Raw genomic sequence first — 16559 nt, forward strand, 5'->3', positions numbered from 1 at the left:
ATATCCCTCACATTGTACAGTGTTTGTGTTGTCATGCCTAAATTAATAGGAATTATTATAATACCTTCGATTGATTTGTTAGTAAAATAAAAAAGAGAAAAGCTAAACCAAGCTATGGCCTATAATTGTTTGTAATATTCAACCAATTAAAAAGCATTTATTATTTTTTATTATTATTATTATCTAACTACTTATTATCTATAAGTAAGTCATTCACAATACATATATTTTCATTTGTTAGAATAACTAATATGACTATTCATCCTGCTTTGGAAAAGCAATAACTTGTGTAGGCTTTTAATGTATATGTTTAGAGCCAACGACATTCATGTTTACTTTCTTGATCATTATGTGAACAAACATGAAACCGTTATTCTGTTGGACATATGAGGAATATGTGATCATCAATAATACCCGAATAACATTTGCAGTTTAGAGAAAAACTCTTTGGGCGAGTCTCTAGCGCATGCGCTCTCCCATCCCTCGCTCCCGCTCACACTGACCTACCAGTTTCTGCAGCGCAACTTGAAGGAAACCGGGGCTCTAGCAGGAACACGCCCAGTGGCTCAATACTGGAATAAATCACATCGGCATGGCCGCTATTTTTGGGAAGATAATATTTGGCATTTATGTGGACATCAAAAGGAGCGATGGTAGGTACACAACGCCTTCAACTAGGCCCAATGAAAATCACGGAGCAAACCCATATTCTAAGAGAAAATCGTGGATGTCTCCAGGCACAAGCTCCACCATCATCTTTGTTGCTGCCTGCGCCTTGGCCAACACCGCCGCCGATTTGGGGAGGATCGCTTGGGGTTCGGAACGAGACGATTCCTTAGGATAAACCTCGCGTCTTTACAATGACTACAGTTACTCGGGTTGACTATAATTGACTGTCAACCACCGAGACGTGACTTACAATTTCATTCACCACCTGTGCGGTAGTCTGGCCAAATAGGTCGGCAGTATTTTATTATCCCCCTCCACCCCACGCCATCCCTAAAGGACATGATCTTGGTCCCTACGCCAACGTGACCGGCGTTATGTATAACTTTAAACCCCTGAGGAAAATAGTACATAGATGGCATTCAGGGATTCAGCCTGTAAGATGATTTTTCGTTTAAAGTGGCCTATTGGATCGGTAACCACCATGCATGCGTGTCCTGTCACTTGAGTGCAATTACTTAAATCCTCAAACCGCAAATGAAAGATGCTGCTATATTTAGGTTACTGAAGCTATTTCATGACACAGGCTGTGCCAGCTGCACAGTACAGTAGAACCATTAATTTCCGCCCAGAAATAGGCCATTTGGCATTTCGGCGTCACGCTATGACCATACACTTCTGCCTGTGTCAAAGTGGTACGATAGCCACTGAACCAACAGCTGGATTGGAAGAAAAACGATGAAATAAGGTTTTGCCACGGGAGTGAACGGGTTGTGATTCGATGCGCACACGATCAAAGGGTAGATCATTAGCATACTACGAGTGTCTGGGTCCGCTTCGATCATGCAGTAGCGAACACGCCTTGTAGCTCCATCATCTGGTGCCTGCTGTCTGCTTCTCTCCTCCACCACAGGCAGAATACACCATGCGATGGTCACGGCTCTCAACGAGGAGAACGAGAGCGTGACAGTGGAATGGTTGGAGAATGGAGACACCAAAGGGAAAGAGGTGGGACTGAGGAAGAAGAGGGAGCTAAATAATGAAATAAGGGTTGTGCCTTTTGTACACACGTTGTCAATTGGGATTGGATTTCAATCTATCAGACACTGTTTCACCTTGGAATTTAGGTTTCCAGTTCATAATTCAAATCCAGACATGCTGTAGTTCCAGGCATATGAAGCTATACAGCAATATAGCTATATTGTAATAGCCTTTCAGTGAAACGTACCGTACTGACCATACATACATACTCATGAATAGCTGCTCTTGACTAGCTTTCATCTGATTGGTGGAGCCTGTAGCAAGATACCTGTCATAGCCTGGGTGTTTGAGCAGAATGTGAATACCAAGCTCTCAAGCTGTAGCTCATCCATTAGTAATACATGACAGCCACATAGTAACTCAGGATCATAACAATACAGTATTACCGGAAAAAAGTGTCAGGTAAAAGGACGTCGACTGTGCACCTTTATTTAGCATTGAGCATAATGATTTTCAGTGAGTTCAGATACAGGTCATTTAGGTGCATGAAGGGTATGTAAAGAGGATCTTGCTCCAGCATGCCTACAGGTAAGCTTGATACATACATATATTTAAATATCAGTTCAGAATACGTAGAAACATGTCTCATGTCTGTGAAACCAAATCGCCCCTCTGGGACAATCAAAGACATATTCTCTACTCTACTCATTTCCTTTCAGCCGAGGATATCTATGATTCGCTGGGTGCACTACCTGGGTGGACTAACGTTGGTCCTTGTGCCCTCAGATTGACCTGGAGAGCGTTTTCGCTCTCAATCCACATTTTGCACCTGAGGAGGAGGTGCCACTGAGTCCAGAGACTCCACCTTCCTCCACCTCTACTGCTGCCAAAGCCACCAAGCTGCCCAAGGTCTCATACACCTCCCTATGCACCTCCCGTAACACCGTCATCACCTGACACCATTACCCCCATCATCTGTCGTATTTCTGTTAGATATTGTTAACGGACGGACGCAGGTTTACATTTATAATTGTGACGATTACTCAAAATGAACTTGAATAGGAATAGGAATGCCTGACAAATACTTTGAAAGCTTCATTGATTGGTTGGTTGTAAGATCACACACTTATGGTAAATACAGAGTTGCCGGTCAATGAAATGCGTCATTACGTTTCATGGCAGAGTATCAACAAACCTCTCAACTCGGGTCCATGTCAACCAGCCTTAATTTCAGTGTGATGATTGTTGTTCTAGCTAAGAGCGATTGTAACAAATCGGTTTGCTGTCCCGATCTTCCAGAGTCGACGGACAATCGTTCCACCCAAGACTGAGAACCCAATGCGAGAGAACAGAGGTAGGCCCCTCTGACACACCCACCATCTCCCAGAGATCTGCTGGCCTACACCCCAACCCCCCCCTCCCGAGATTATTATAGTGCTCTTATCTGATAGTAAAATAGTGTCTTAATAACATGCATATGGTTAATGGCCCTGCTAAGAAGGGCTAACCCTGCCATGCATCATATGTTATTTGTCCGTTAGAAGCAGTCAATAATGCCATTCATTTCATTTAAAGTAAACTGCGTGTGTGTGTGTGTGTGTGTGTGTGTGTGTGTGTGTGTGTGTGTGTGTGTGTGTGTGTGTGTGTGTGTGTGTGTGTGTGTGTGTGTGTGTGTGTGTGTGTTCTAACCTGACCTGTCCCCCCCCCCGCCTCCAGCTGCATCGGTGGGCACCACCCGGGCCCGGCCCAGCCACCAGGTCCCGCCCAGCGAGCCCCCCCCGCCCGCCATCCAGCCCCCGCCCACACAGGCACAGACCCTGCTGCAGCAGCAGATGGGTAAACACAGAGACACACACACGGAGACACACACACACACACAGAGAGACACCCCATAATCACATGGGAACTATCACAGTAGTAGCAGCGGAACCAATGAACAGCAGGACAGCACATAGAGCTGCACATAGAAGGACTTAGAACCACACACAGTAACATGTAGACACTGTTATAAGACCACACACAGTAACATGTAGACACTGTTGTAAGACCACACACAGTAACATGTAGACACTGTTGTAAGACCACACACAGTAACATGTAGACACTGTTGTAAGACCACACACAGTAACATGTAGACACTGTTGTAAGACCACACACAGTAACATGTAGACAGACACTGTTATAGAACTCCACACAGAACTACACACAGTAACATATGTAGACAGACAGACTGTGTAATAGACCTACACACAGAACTACACACAGTAATATACGTAGACACTTACAAAAGTACACAAAGAACTAGACACAGTAAAATATGTAGACAGTGGTATAAAACCACACAGAGGAACATACTGAGACACTGGGCAGAGCCAAGATGGCGCCGAGGCCCTAGCGCTGGATGTGTGGCTGTTTACCAGTCACCAGTGACCTCATGCCTCCCGGCCCATATTGTGCTGGCGAGGCTGAAAGGCCCTTTGAGTCGGCCACAGGCTCAGCTTTTATCAGTGCACGAGTTCTCCCCCTTCAGGAAAGCCTTCAGATTGAGCGTTGAATATAAAGAACTGCCACACTTTTTTTTAATATAAAACAAAATCGAGACTTAAACCAAGCTGTTAGATTGTGAGGATTTTTTTCTTTCTTTTCTCTTTATTTTTCACTCTTCCTCGGTCTGTCACACTCTTTTTTATCTCTCTCCACTCTCTCCCTATCTCCCACTCCTCTCTCTCTCACCCACTATATCTTTCTCTCTCAACCCTCCCTCCCTCCCTCCCTCCCCTCTCTTACCCCCGCCCCCTATCCCTCTCCTCTCTCTCCCCCCTTCCTGCTCTTTCTCTCCCCCTCCCTGACCCTATCTCTCCCTTACTCTCTCTCCATCCCTCTCTACCTATCCATCCCTCTCTACCCCTCTCCCCCTCTCCCCCTCTCTCTCTCTCTCTCTCTCTCTCTCTCTCTCTCTCTCTAGCGCGGAGAAAGTCCAACTGTGTGAAGGAGGTGGAGAAGCTGCAGGAGAAGAGGGAGAAAAGGAGACTCCAGCAACAGGAACTCAGAGAGAAGAAAGCACAAGTGAGACTGATCTGCTTTATGTCGTTCATTTTCTCAGAGAACACGGCTCTGATGGGTTGTATTTATTTTGTATTGTTGTCTGTCTTTGCAGGAGGTGGATGCCACTCTACCCAACTATGAGATCATGTGTATGATCAGGGACTTCAGGGCCAGTCTGGACTACAGGCCACTAAACACCACTGATCTGGTATGTCCTGTTCAACACAGCACGTAGGAGAGGGAAGGAATTCACCAGAATGGCCCAGTCTACAAAGCAATCGAACTAAGACTTTTGAGAGCTTTAGAGTGATTCCAATGGTGGTTAAAAGAGCATAAAAGAGCACCATTTAGGCCCAATCGAGAAGAAGGGGTAAGGGGTAGAAATGGGATTGGGCCTTAAAGTCTGTCTGCACTACAACTGTGTGTTTTCATGTTCCAGATAGAGGAGCACAGGATCTGTGTCTGTGTACGAGCACGCCCCCTCAACAAAAAAGGTTGGTAGCACTTTATTACAATATTCAAGCAACATCATGTTAACTATAAACACCATTATTATAACACTAATTATTAAAGGGGTCATTGTTTATCGCCAGCTAGAAAACCAACCCTTTAGTGACATCCCAAGTGGGAGTATCCACCGATCTGTGTGATGAATAGATCGGCCTACCAGTTGGTACGGTCCAGTGGGCCGGCTGGTCTATTAATCATACATCTGGGTGCCATCACACTCCCACTAGGGGTGTCACCAATGGAAAGATGCTGCTATGTTTAGGCTGGGTTGGGATGACCAATCATCATCAAACCCGGTGATATGAAAACATCGTCTCCATTCTCTCTCCTTGTTCAGAGCTGACCACAAAGGACCTGGACGTGATCACCGTCCCCAGCAAGGACGTGGTGATGGTCCACGAGCCCAAGCAGAAGGTGGACCTGACCCGCTACCTGGAGAACCAGACCTTCCGCTTCGACTACGCCTTCGACGACAGCACCACCAACGAGATGGTCTACAGGTATAGCACGGGCAGCAGGACCCCCGGCCTTTTTTACAGAAATCTAATCAAGGTGCACTGTTGCTGTCAAATAAATCAAAATAAACTAGTATTCATATTTGATTTAAAGTGCAATGTCCCAGGATCCGAGCCACCTTCAGATAGATACATAGTACATTATTTATTTAATGTACATTTTTGTGAATACACATATTTTCAATATTTATAATTTTTATATTTGATTTCCTAACTGAATTTTTGTTTTTTCTATATTTTAGCTGTGACAGTAGTAATTTAACATTTCTCTGGTGATCAATAAAATAAGCGGACTCTGAACCCAAATTCTAATGGATCTGAATCTGAATTCAAAATGGTTCTCACTTGGCTCCCCAGGTTCACTGCTCGTCCTCTGGTTGAGACTATATTTGAAAGGGGGATGGCCACCTGTTTTGCGTACGGACAAACTGGAAGTGGAAAAACACACGTGAGTGTAATATATTTATATACAGATGTGTATGTGTGACAGGTAAAGTATAAATGCTTAACATAAATATACATTTAAGATAGATATCAATTTAATGTTAAATATATTTCGGGAGGGGATTTTAGGGTTGCATTTGATCCAACACACACTTGGAATATTAGAAGTTCTGCATTCTGCCTCATTTTCAAGTTGTTTGTATGTGTCTCTCATTTCAGACTATGGGTGGGGACTTCTCTGGAAAGAACCAGGACTGCTCTAAAGGGATTTACGCCCTTGCAGGTCTGTATTCTACCTACTTCTACTACTGCAGTGGTTCACAGTACATTTCAGTGGCTGTCAGCCAAGTTCAGATGCGTTAATCCTAAACCTCTTCTTTTCTTCTTTCAGCCCGAGAAGTGTTTGTCATGTTAGGGAAACCAAACTACAAGAAACTTGACCTTCAGGTCTTCGCCACATTTTTTGAGATTTACAGCGGAAAGGCAAGTGCTGGATATTGGCCCATCTATTGATGTTATGAATGATGTTTTTACATTATGAATTATGAAAAGTTTCTGTGTTCATCATCATACTCTTTTCATTATGGTTCATTCTGTAATGTAATAAGTTACATTCTGCAACCTTTTTTGCTTTTTACTACATTAGTATGAGGAACTTGTTTACTCCTTGTTAGGTTATAACTGAATGATCTAACTTAAAGGTTAGTGAAGGTTAATGAAGGTTCTAAATGAAGGTTTTAACTACAATGTTATAAATGATTGTTCTAACAGTGAGGGCTATGTATATATGTGTGTGTGTGTGCGTGTGCGTGTGTGTGTGTGTGTTGCAGGTGTTTGACCTGCTGAACCGGAAGGCCAAGCTGCGGGTGCTGGAGGATGGTAAGCAGCAGGTGCAGGTGGTGGGGCTGCAGGAGAAGGAGGTCAAGTGCACAGAAGACGTCCTCAGACTCATAGAGGTCGGGAACAGCTGCAGGTAAACGGCTAGAGGGGTAAACACATACACCTCATACACACCCGGTGGTACACACACACCCGGTGGTAAATACTGCTGTTCAACGTGTGAAAACATGGAAAGCGTTTTAAAGCTGAAGTAGGTGAAAAACATTCCCACCAGCATGTACTACCTGCCCCCCGTCAGAGCTGGTCAATGTGGCCCGGGAAAGGGAAGTCTGGGGCCCCCTGCTTGAGCTGCTTGAGCTGCTCCCCCCGCGACCCGACCCCGGATAAGCGGACGAAAATGAGATGAGATGAGATGTACTACCTGCCAGCAAGCTGTATGCTCCAGAAGCTAGGCTAGCCTTTAATCGGGTTCAGAAAGCTGATTGACAGCCAAATTTCTTTCTCTTTGAGCTGCTCTGATTGGTTAGCCGAGGGCCTCGCTGTGAAACTGGAATATCTCTGCAGTTATGGAAAACATTGACAGAATATTGTAGAATATAGCGAATATTTCTAGCGGTTTTAAAATGGACCCGTCTCTCTCCCAGGACCTCGGGACAGACGTCGGCCAACGCACACTCGTCCCGCAGCCACGCTGTGTTCCAGATCATTCTGCGGCGACGGGGCAAGATGCACGGCAAGTTCTCCCTCATCGACCTGGCGGGGAACGAGCGCGGCGCCGACACGTCCAGCGCCGACCGGCAGACCCGCCTGGAGGGCGCCGAGATCAACAAGAGCCTGCTGGCGCTTAAGGTATTTAAAGGGACAGTCACCCAAAAGAAAAAAGTATATTTTTGTCGATTGATACGTGGTTATACGTCTTATATGATAAAATAACCCTAACCCTGACCCTCAACGGGTAGAGCGCACCATATAGGCTCAGTCCTGATCGCAGCGACCCAGTTCTGAGTCCTGTCCGCGGCCTTTGGCTGCATGTCCTCCCTTCTACCGCCCATACCTTCCCGTCTCTCATAAAGCAAAAAAATGCAAAAGAAAATACTTAAGTAATGTTTGGTGGTTTTGTTTTCCTTCTATCCCAATTGATTAATTAGTATTCTCTTTTCATGTCTTTGAACACAGGAGTGTATCCGCGCCCTGGGACGAAACAAACCACACACTCCGTTTAGAGCTAGCAAGCTAACGCAGGTCCTGAGGGACTCCTTCATCGGGGAGAACTCTAGAACATGCATGGTAGGTTATAACCGTGGTACTAACTCACTAATATTACCATCAATGCTACAGATGGAGGTTTAGTTCTCACAGGATTTTCTTCTTTCTAGATTGCAACGATTTCTCCTGGGATGGCCTCCTGTGAAAACACACTCAACACACTGAGATATGCTAACAGGTAAGACATGTTAATAACATCCTTAAATGTACTGAGATATGCTAACAAATAGAACATGTTAATGACATCCTTATGCACACGGAGATATGCTAACAGATAGGACATGTTAATAACATCCCTATACAAACGGAGATATGGTAACAGATCATATCTTTATGTAACAATATTTAATGTTTACTATAATGTCCTCCGGTGTCTCCAGAGTGAAGGAGTTTGGGATCAGTCCCTCCGACATTCCCTTCGTCCAGAGCGGAGGAGGGGGTGGGCGTTCAGAGCTTTCCCCCACCTTTGAGTACGGAGACCTGGCCAACAGGTGACCTCTTCCTCTCTCACTCCGCACCCTCTCCACTGAGTGCGTCTTACAACGCCCAGCCACAATAGTCACCTATAACTAACTTGATCACCTACGTTCTGTTTCGTACTCTTACAACCTTTTCGACCACGTTCATTAAAGAAACTATTGCAGGCACCGACAGAACAACAACAGTCTATGCCATTTTGTAACTGCAGCTAAAATAACATGTTTATTTAGAGGATACAGCTGTTAAGTTATATTTTTTTGCCCGTCTCCACCGACCAGCTTGTGAACATTGTAGCGTGCTCCGTTGTGTAGCGGCGTTGTTCTGACCCCCTCCCTCCGGGCTGTGTGTCCAGGACCAAGGAGCTGTCTCTGGACGGCGAGGGGCTGATGGACAGCCCTCTGGGGGACCACCATGCCCAGCTGGAGGTCCTGGAGGCCCAGTGGGGCGTGGGCAGCTCCCCCCAGAGGGACGACCTCAAGCTGCTCTGTGAACAGAACGTAAGGCGCACACACACCTGGACGCACACAGACATATTATGGACACACACACACACACACATGGGCGCGCACACACACACATACAGACACAAAAAATCCATGGACTTACACACACACACACACACACACACACACACATACGGACACAAACACACACACACACACGCATGGACACACACACAAAAATATGCACACATACGTATATGGACGTACACAAACATGGACGTAGACACACACACAAATATACACACACACATGGACTTACAAAAACACACACACACACACACACACACACACACAGATATGGATGTAAACATACATGGACGTGCGCACACACACACTCGGAAATACACACACACACATGGAAGTACAAACACATGGACATATACACACACCGACATGCACCCATACACGCTCAGTTGCACACAAGTCATGAAAAGAAACATGCATGGAGGCACGCACACACACACGGCCAAATTATTGTGACTATTAAATAATTAGGAATGCGTAAAGAATGAAGACATGCGTGTACTGACATGTGTGTACCTTAGTGTAACGAGGGTACTCACTGAGGCGCCCCCGGGTGGTTGTGTGGTTCCCAGGAGGAGGAGGTGTCCCCACAGCTCTTCAGCTTCCATGAAGCCGTGTCCCAGCTGGTGGAGATGGAAGAGCAGGTCCTGGAGGACCACAGGGCCGTGTTCGGGGTACGCTCACATACAGTACTAACCACCACCTCCAGCAGGCTGCCCAACCCGGGGGGCGGGAGCCCACTGGGGGCCGCCTGATGTGCATATGGGGTCGTGGGTTGACTGCTGACTCATAAGCTTTAGATATTTGATGAAACATCAGATACATAAATGTTTTCGATCGGTCTCATGAAGGTCATTGGGATGGTTGCTTTGTGGCCGCGGACGTTGTTATAACAGGCTGTTAAAATGATGTATGTTGATTTTATCCAAAGTGACTCGCAGTCAAATGTATAGCTCATCATTACTCTCACCCTGCGTTCACACCAAAAGATGCAAAAAGTTGACGCGCGTCGTGATCCCATTCAAAGTGAATGTAGAGACGCGTTGCTGCTTTGCTGCCGCAGCATTTGCTGCCGAGAAAACGGGCAGCAAAACTTGATTTGCGGCGCGTCAAAATCTGATTTGCGGCGCGGCATGCCCGTGCCCGCTGCCGGGCACGGGCGGAGGGCGCGTTCACGTATTTTGCGGCGCGTCAAATGCTGCTCGAGTTGAAATATTTCAACTTTTGACGCGCCACAAAACCTTTGACGCGCTGCAAAACTTTTGACGCGCTGCAAAACTTTTGACGCGCCGCAAAACTTGATTTGCAGCGCGTCAAAACTTTGGCGGCAACGCGTTCGGGCAGCAAATGCATCTTTTGGTGTGAACGCAGGGTTACAGTAACAACTTCCCTCGGGATTAATGAAGTACTCTGAATCGAATACACAGCTGTAATTCACAAACCGTCCACTGTGGGGCGCTGTTTTGCTCACACACGCCCTCCCTGTCTCCCCGCCTACAGGAGTCTATTCGCTGGCTAGAGGACGAGAAGGTGCTTCTGGAAATGACGGAGGAAGTGGACTATGACGTGGACACGTACGTCACCCAGCTGGAGCAGATCCTTGACCAGAAGATCGACATCCTCAGCGAGCTCAGAGGTGAGAAGGGACACGACATGATTTCAGTTACTATTTAATCATTAGGCAGATGCTTTTATCAGCCGCCACTTACATTGAAGACTGAGATACATGTTGTTAATGAGCAGGTAGGTGATAGGGCATCTTACTCACAAGGATGACTACAGGTCACGGCCGAGATACATGGGCAGGGGGACACTTCACTCAGGCAGGGCGGAGCAGAGTTTATTAACTGCTACACAGACTCCATCTTTGTAGCGTTTGGTTGCCTGCATTGCCAGTATCACCCCCACACAGGAGCAGCTGTACTGTGTGCATATTGGAACCCACTTCCTTTTGGCTGGGAGTCGAACACTCTGGATCACGACATCATCCTGCTGCCTCTTCTGTTAAAGCGCAGATGTTTTAAGAAGCCTTGGATATAATTAAACTAGTGAGGAAATGAAAGACGATAATTATAAGGGAAATAACTAGGGATAGGGATACTTGTTATGAAGTTATTGAGTACTTAAAAGTCACAATGTGTAATATATTAAAGCCCTCTAACTATACAACAGTGTTGTCCACTGTGTAACAGGCTGGCTTTGAAAAACTATGAGCTAGTTTAATTATTACACATTGCGACTTTAATTGAGATCTACACACGACAAACATTACTAACCCTAACTCTACTTGAGCACTTATATGTTCTGTCAAAGCGGGGGGTTAAGTTTAAACTTTATATGGGATTTCCCATAACAAATTCTTGACCCTCATCCACTTTCTGTGTACGCGAAACCCCTGAGATTCCTTCTGACTCCTCTCCCTCTCTCCTCTCTCCCTCCCTCCCTCCTCTCCCTCTCTCCTCTCTCCCTCCCCTCCCTCTCTCCTCTCTCCCTCCCTCCCTCCTCCCCCTCTCTCCTCTCTCCCTCCCTCCCTCCTCTCCCTCTCTCCTCTCTCCCTCCCTCCCTCCTCTCCCTCTCTCCTCTCTCCCTCCCTCCCTCCTCTCCCTCTCTCCTCTCTCCCTCCCTCCCTCCTCTCCCTCTCTCCTCTCTCCCTCCCTCCCTCCTCTCCCTCTCTCCTCTCTCCCTCCCCTCCCTCTCTCCTCTCTCCCTCCCTCCCTCCTCTCCCTCTCTCCTCTCTCCCTCCCTCCCTCCTCTCCCTCTCTCCTCTCTCCCTCCCTCCCTCCTCTCCCTCTCTCCTCTCTCCCAGACAAAGTGAAGTCCTTCCGCTCCGCCCTTCAGGAGGAGGAGCTCGCCAGCAAGAAGATCCCCAGCATGGTCAAGAAGTGTCGTGCTCTATAGACACACACACGCGCGCGCATGCTTCTCCTCTGCCAACCGAATTATCGGAAAAGCCATTTTTCTTTGCAGTACTTGATTTGCGTTTTTTTTAGGTTACGATGTCATTCCTCATATTGTCAATGCAACCTGACGATTTTTTATTGTATTTATTGAGTATTTTACAAGCACTTTATGTTGAGAATTCCGAGCGAATTCATTTTTAAACTGGATAACTATAACATATTGTTATTTGTTATGTTTTGGTTGTAATCCCTTAAATGCTGAATGGTTTCTCAGTGTGCCGGAGCGCTTCTCACACACGTCATCTCACTTTGTTATTCCGACAGGATTTAAATCCACACTAAGCGTGATCTAAAAGGCATCAGTGTGTTTTAAAACCCGTTTTAAGATTCTGCGTTGTCATTTATTACTTTTGTGATCAATATTTCTTCTTATTTACCATCATCTCTATGAGACAGCCATTCATACGAAAATTCAATGGCAAAATGGTAAATAATGAGAGCATCAGCAACTGTAAAGTCTATTTGTTTTTATTCCACAGTACAGTCAATGATGAAGCAAACTGTGGCCCAGGGTTAAGAAAAGAAAAAAAATGTAATCTGATTACATCAGATTATTTTACAGACATAAGGAACTAATATAAGTAGTAAAACAGATTACTCATACTCTGAAAGAAAGCAACACATGGACTAAGAGCCCCTCTTAAGAAGCATTGTTACTTATATTATAAAGTTGGCCCACACACAGTGCTCTTTCCAATGGTATTGAATGCTTTAAGAAGTGTAAAACAAAGTTTAATAAAGGTTCAGACCACCCACTTGGATTAAATGATACTGTGAATTTCTGATCTGAGAAGTTCTGTTTATTTTTAAGCATCTGACTAAAGCGTGAAACGTTTTAATCAAAATACTCTGAACACTGCATATATCTAAAATATAATGATTATTGCCACCATATGTTTGAAAACCATGCATTTTATTTTTCCACTAGTAGCCTAGTGAATATATAGGTTATCAATTCAGTTCCATGTACAAAACTAATTTTAGTATTTGAATCTGGAATAATTATTCCTATTTAGATTTAGACTGATCACATATCTAAGCCTTAAGTGGTAGAAACTACAGGTAAAGTCACAAGCTTTTTAGCCGCACTAAACATTGGTGTATTCTAATGCACGCTTTGAACTAAAGATTATAAAGCTCTGAATTTTAGCACTATTAGCGTATTTAATAGTGGCAATAATTGTTATGATCTCAAATATAATAAGTATTATATTTTGCTGAATTTTCCCTCCAACACTGAATACATTAGGCCTAGACTCGACAGTTCAAGGTTGGACCAGTAAGATAATCATTTACCATGAGAACATTTAATATGCTTGGACAGGAATTTGATTAGTTATTGATATATACTTCACTGCACAGTTTAACGAGATTGATGAATGACGTGAGTTATCAGGTTTTTAATACCTTTAGTCCGGCCCTTTAATTTGTAAACAATCCACGTGAAAAATGGATAAAAGGGCCAAGGTGGACATATGCGGTTATTTGAAAATTGTCCTTTTCACCGCTAGATGGCATAATTTCCTCAAAAAGTGGCCAATCTTACTGATTCAACATCAAACACAAGTAACGCCTCCAATCTAAATGGCATGCAGGCTGGTTAAAGAAATTGTATCTGTCTGGGGCTTCAATTAAACATGCACCCAATTACTGAAAGAGAACCCATTCTACATTAATTAGCAAAGGTTCTGTAAAATATTTCAGTTTGAAAAATAGTTCAGTCCATCATGCTATAAAATGTTTAGCAGTTGACCTTTGTAAAGACAGAGCAGAGGTCAAAAGTGACTTTGAGTACAAACTTGTTTCATCAGTTGAGGTTCTTATTAAATATGTGTTTTTTTGGAGTGGCTGTGTTGATGAATTGATTACAGATTGTGCATTGTGACTGAGTACCTGCTGTGATGTTTGTTTTGCCTCGCCCCGACTTGAACAATGACATTAGACTGACTGACAAACAAATCAAACAATAAAACCACAAACTCACTCTTGGCCCTATACGCAGAGCAACGGAAGTAACTGACCCGACAAAAACGGACAAACAAAAATGCTACATATTTCAAATATATTTCACCTGAAATGTCCATAATAACTCAAGTGTGTTTCGGTAAATAAATAGCTCTCCACTGTATGACTCCTACATATAGATCTTACTTTACAGTATCTACACTGACACGACCAACGACCACAGGGTGTGGATCGCTAACGACCCGGACGGGATAGAGACATTCAACTCGGGACCACAAACCAGTCAGCCAGTAGGGGGACAGGTATGGCTGTATCCAAAGGTCTCCTCCACGGTGGACCTGAAAGCTCAACGCATGGACAATAGCCAAGCAAATTGTTGACCATAACGCAGTGCAAACTCAAGAAAACATGCAAATAGACAAAACGCGAGTAAATTAGGAATATATCTTCACAGTGGCGTAACATCATGGTGATAGGCCCCGGTGCAAATTTTTTTTTGTGCCCCTGGACAGGACTACCTAACGGGGGGGGGCCCTTTCTTTCTCTTCCTCCTAGGGCCCCTGGCGGTGTCGGGGCCCCGGTTGCACCGTCGATATTTACGCACTGTATCTTCATCAATTTGTAAACACCTTAGGCAAATTCAGACATGCGAACACGATGCAGACCAATCACATCACGGAAACTGATATGGCTGCAACCACACCAGACGACAACAGAAGAGAATTCCAGAGGTCGATCATGATGTATGAACGCGTCTGGAGAGAGCAATAATATCGGAGTCATGCAATCACAATGTTAAAATAAACCCAAAACACTTTAATTTTAGCTCATTTAAAACACCACTAACGGATAGCTGACTTTGATAGCATCATGAAATGAAGAAACAACTGTTTCCAGACGTGTTCATCACTTTTAATTGCCCTCTGGAAGGGCTCCCCTTGGTGTTGGGACTGAATGAGTAGGAGTCTGAATATTCAGCTTGTTGTCAAATTGATGAAAATAGTTTTTTGCCTTTTGCATTGTCCATTTGCATGTGCTTTCTAAAGTTGCAGTGCGGAGTTGTCAAATTCAGGAAGACATTTTATTAATTTGCTTGCGTTTTGTCTATTTGCATGCGTTTTCTTTAGTTGCAGTTTTGATCTCTCACAGCCACCGTACTCTTCCCACAGCGTGAACATCACAAAATGCCTGCCTTATCGACTGTTTCTATTTTGCTTTCTCCAATCCTCTATTTGCCATAGTATTTGTCATAGGTTTGTATACTAACATGCTTCAAATGCATTTACATCAAAGTAGCTCTGATTAATCTGAAATACTACACTTAATGTGGCTAATATTGGACCTGAAGAAGGATATCTAGTTGTTGTTGTTATAGTAGGCTATCTTAAACTTTAAAAATATGTATTCCTGTCAATATTTAAAATGTGATTTTAGGTTGTGACCCATTCTCGTACAAAGAGGTTGGATACACTTTAAACCTGTCTACATTTTGGCACGTATAGTTACACACCCTTACAGCTACTTACATTATGTTCATGTCTTCACAAAATGTACACACGTGTGCCTACTAGCACATCACCCTGAAATTAATAAAAAAGCTTGTCATGCTCTACAAAGGTATTAACATGTATAAACATGAGATAATAACTAGATCTTCTGCCGTATAGTGCAAAAAAAAAAACAATGAGGTTATACAGTTGAATTACTACAGCATTCAAGAATGGTTTTGGCTTCATTGTGGCTTGAAACAAATTGCTAATTGTAAATTGTTGAGAATGATAGAGACAGTAAAGACCTATAGGCACACCCATACTCTTGTCTATCTATTCATGGAAGCAGCGCTAGACAGCATCGTAGAAATAAAATGGGGGACGAGGTACAATCATGCCAAAAGGACTTTCCACCGGGATCAACATTTGGTTCTGTTGCTTCACCACCGAACATCCAACTCATTTCCATGGAGCCTTCCAGTAAGGTTCATGAAGAGGATTGTGTCTGAAGTGAACTGTTCAAAGTCTCAAAATCTCCCGGCCTCGTGGTTATCCTTTCACAACCGAGGAATCCGGTGTCACGGCCTTCAGCAGTTTTGTGAAAGCCTTTCCTGCCGAAAGTCCATGTAAAAATCCCCTTCTCCTGGGATCCCACTTCCCCATTCAGTTTAGTGGAATATAACAGCTATGTTTGTTGAATGTGTGGTCACGTAAACACCATCTAAAGTTAAAGCGCAGTAAACGCAGCAAAAAAAACTAAGCACTACATGAGCAACGATCTCCCAGTAGCAGCAGCACATATGCACAACGGGAGACCACAGCACCGCCCTAGTGGCGGACAAGAGGTATTGCAAGCAAATTACCAGATAA

General features: G+C 44.4%; 1 protein-coding gene and 1 long non-coding RNA gene across 2 annotated transcripts; one reads left to right on the top strand and one right to left on the bottom strand.

Moving 5' to 3' along the window:
• Window positions 1–488: 488 nt before the first annotated feature.
• Window positions 489–13000, top strand: LOC132447626 (kinesin-like protein KIF2A). Its single transcript, XM_060038507.1, has 21 exons — window positions 489–653; window positions 1580–1674; window positions 2434–2556; window positions 2947–3001; window positions 3364–3483; window positions 4613–4713; window positions 4805–4900; window positions 5132–5186; window positions 5540–5702; window positions 6075–6165; window positions 6381–6444; window positions 6553–6644; window positions 6992–7134; window positions 7646–7850; window positions 8178–8288; window positions 8378–8445; window positions 8648–8758; window positions 9100–9244; window positions 9847–9948; window positions 10775–10910; window positions 12081–13000. The coding sequence occupies exons 1-21, from the start codon at window positions 593–595 to the stop codon at window positions 12170–12172; spliced, it is 2229 nt and encodes a 742-aa protein (XP_059894490.1). The 5' UTR covers window positions 489–592; the 3' UTR covers window positions 12173–13000.
• LOC132447661 (uncharacterized) lies at window positions 10236–10654 on the bottom strand. The gene is made up of 2 exons (XR_009523165.1): window positions 10554–10654; window positions 10236–10515 (listed from the first exon to the last, which is right to left on the bottom strand). It is a non-coding gene; the product is annotated as an uncharacterized LOC132447661 (long non-coding RNA).
• Window positions 13001–16559: the final 3559 nt, after the last annotated feature.

This window comes from Gadus macrocephalus, chromosome 19 (assembly GCF_031168955.1).
Source record: "Gadus macrocephalus chromosome 19, ASM3116895v1".
Classification (NCBI taxonomy): domain Eukaryota; kingdom Metazoa; phylum Chordata; class Actinopteri; order Gadiformes; family Gadidae; genus Gadus; species Gadus macrocephalus.

Bases quoted from the DNA above. Each gene is read 5' to 3' on its own strand.
- LOC132447626 (XM_060038507.1), top strand. From the start codon at position 593: ATGGCCGCTATTTTTGGGAAGATAATATTTGGCATTTATGTGGACATC. The intron at 5,187-5,539 runs GTTGGTAGCACT...CTCCTTGTTCAG, and splicing joins ACGCCCCCTCAACAAAAAAG to AGCTGACCACAAAGGACCTG. The intron at 6,645-6,991 runs GCAAGTGCTGGA...TGTGTGTTGCAG, and splicing joins TTGAGATTTACAGCGGAAAG to GTGTTTGACCTGCTGAACCG.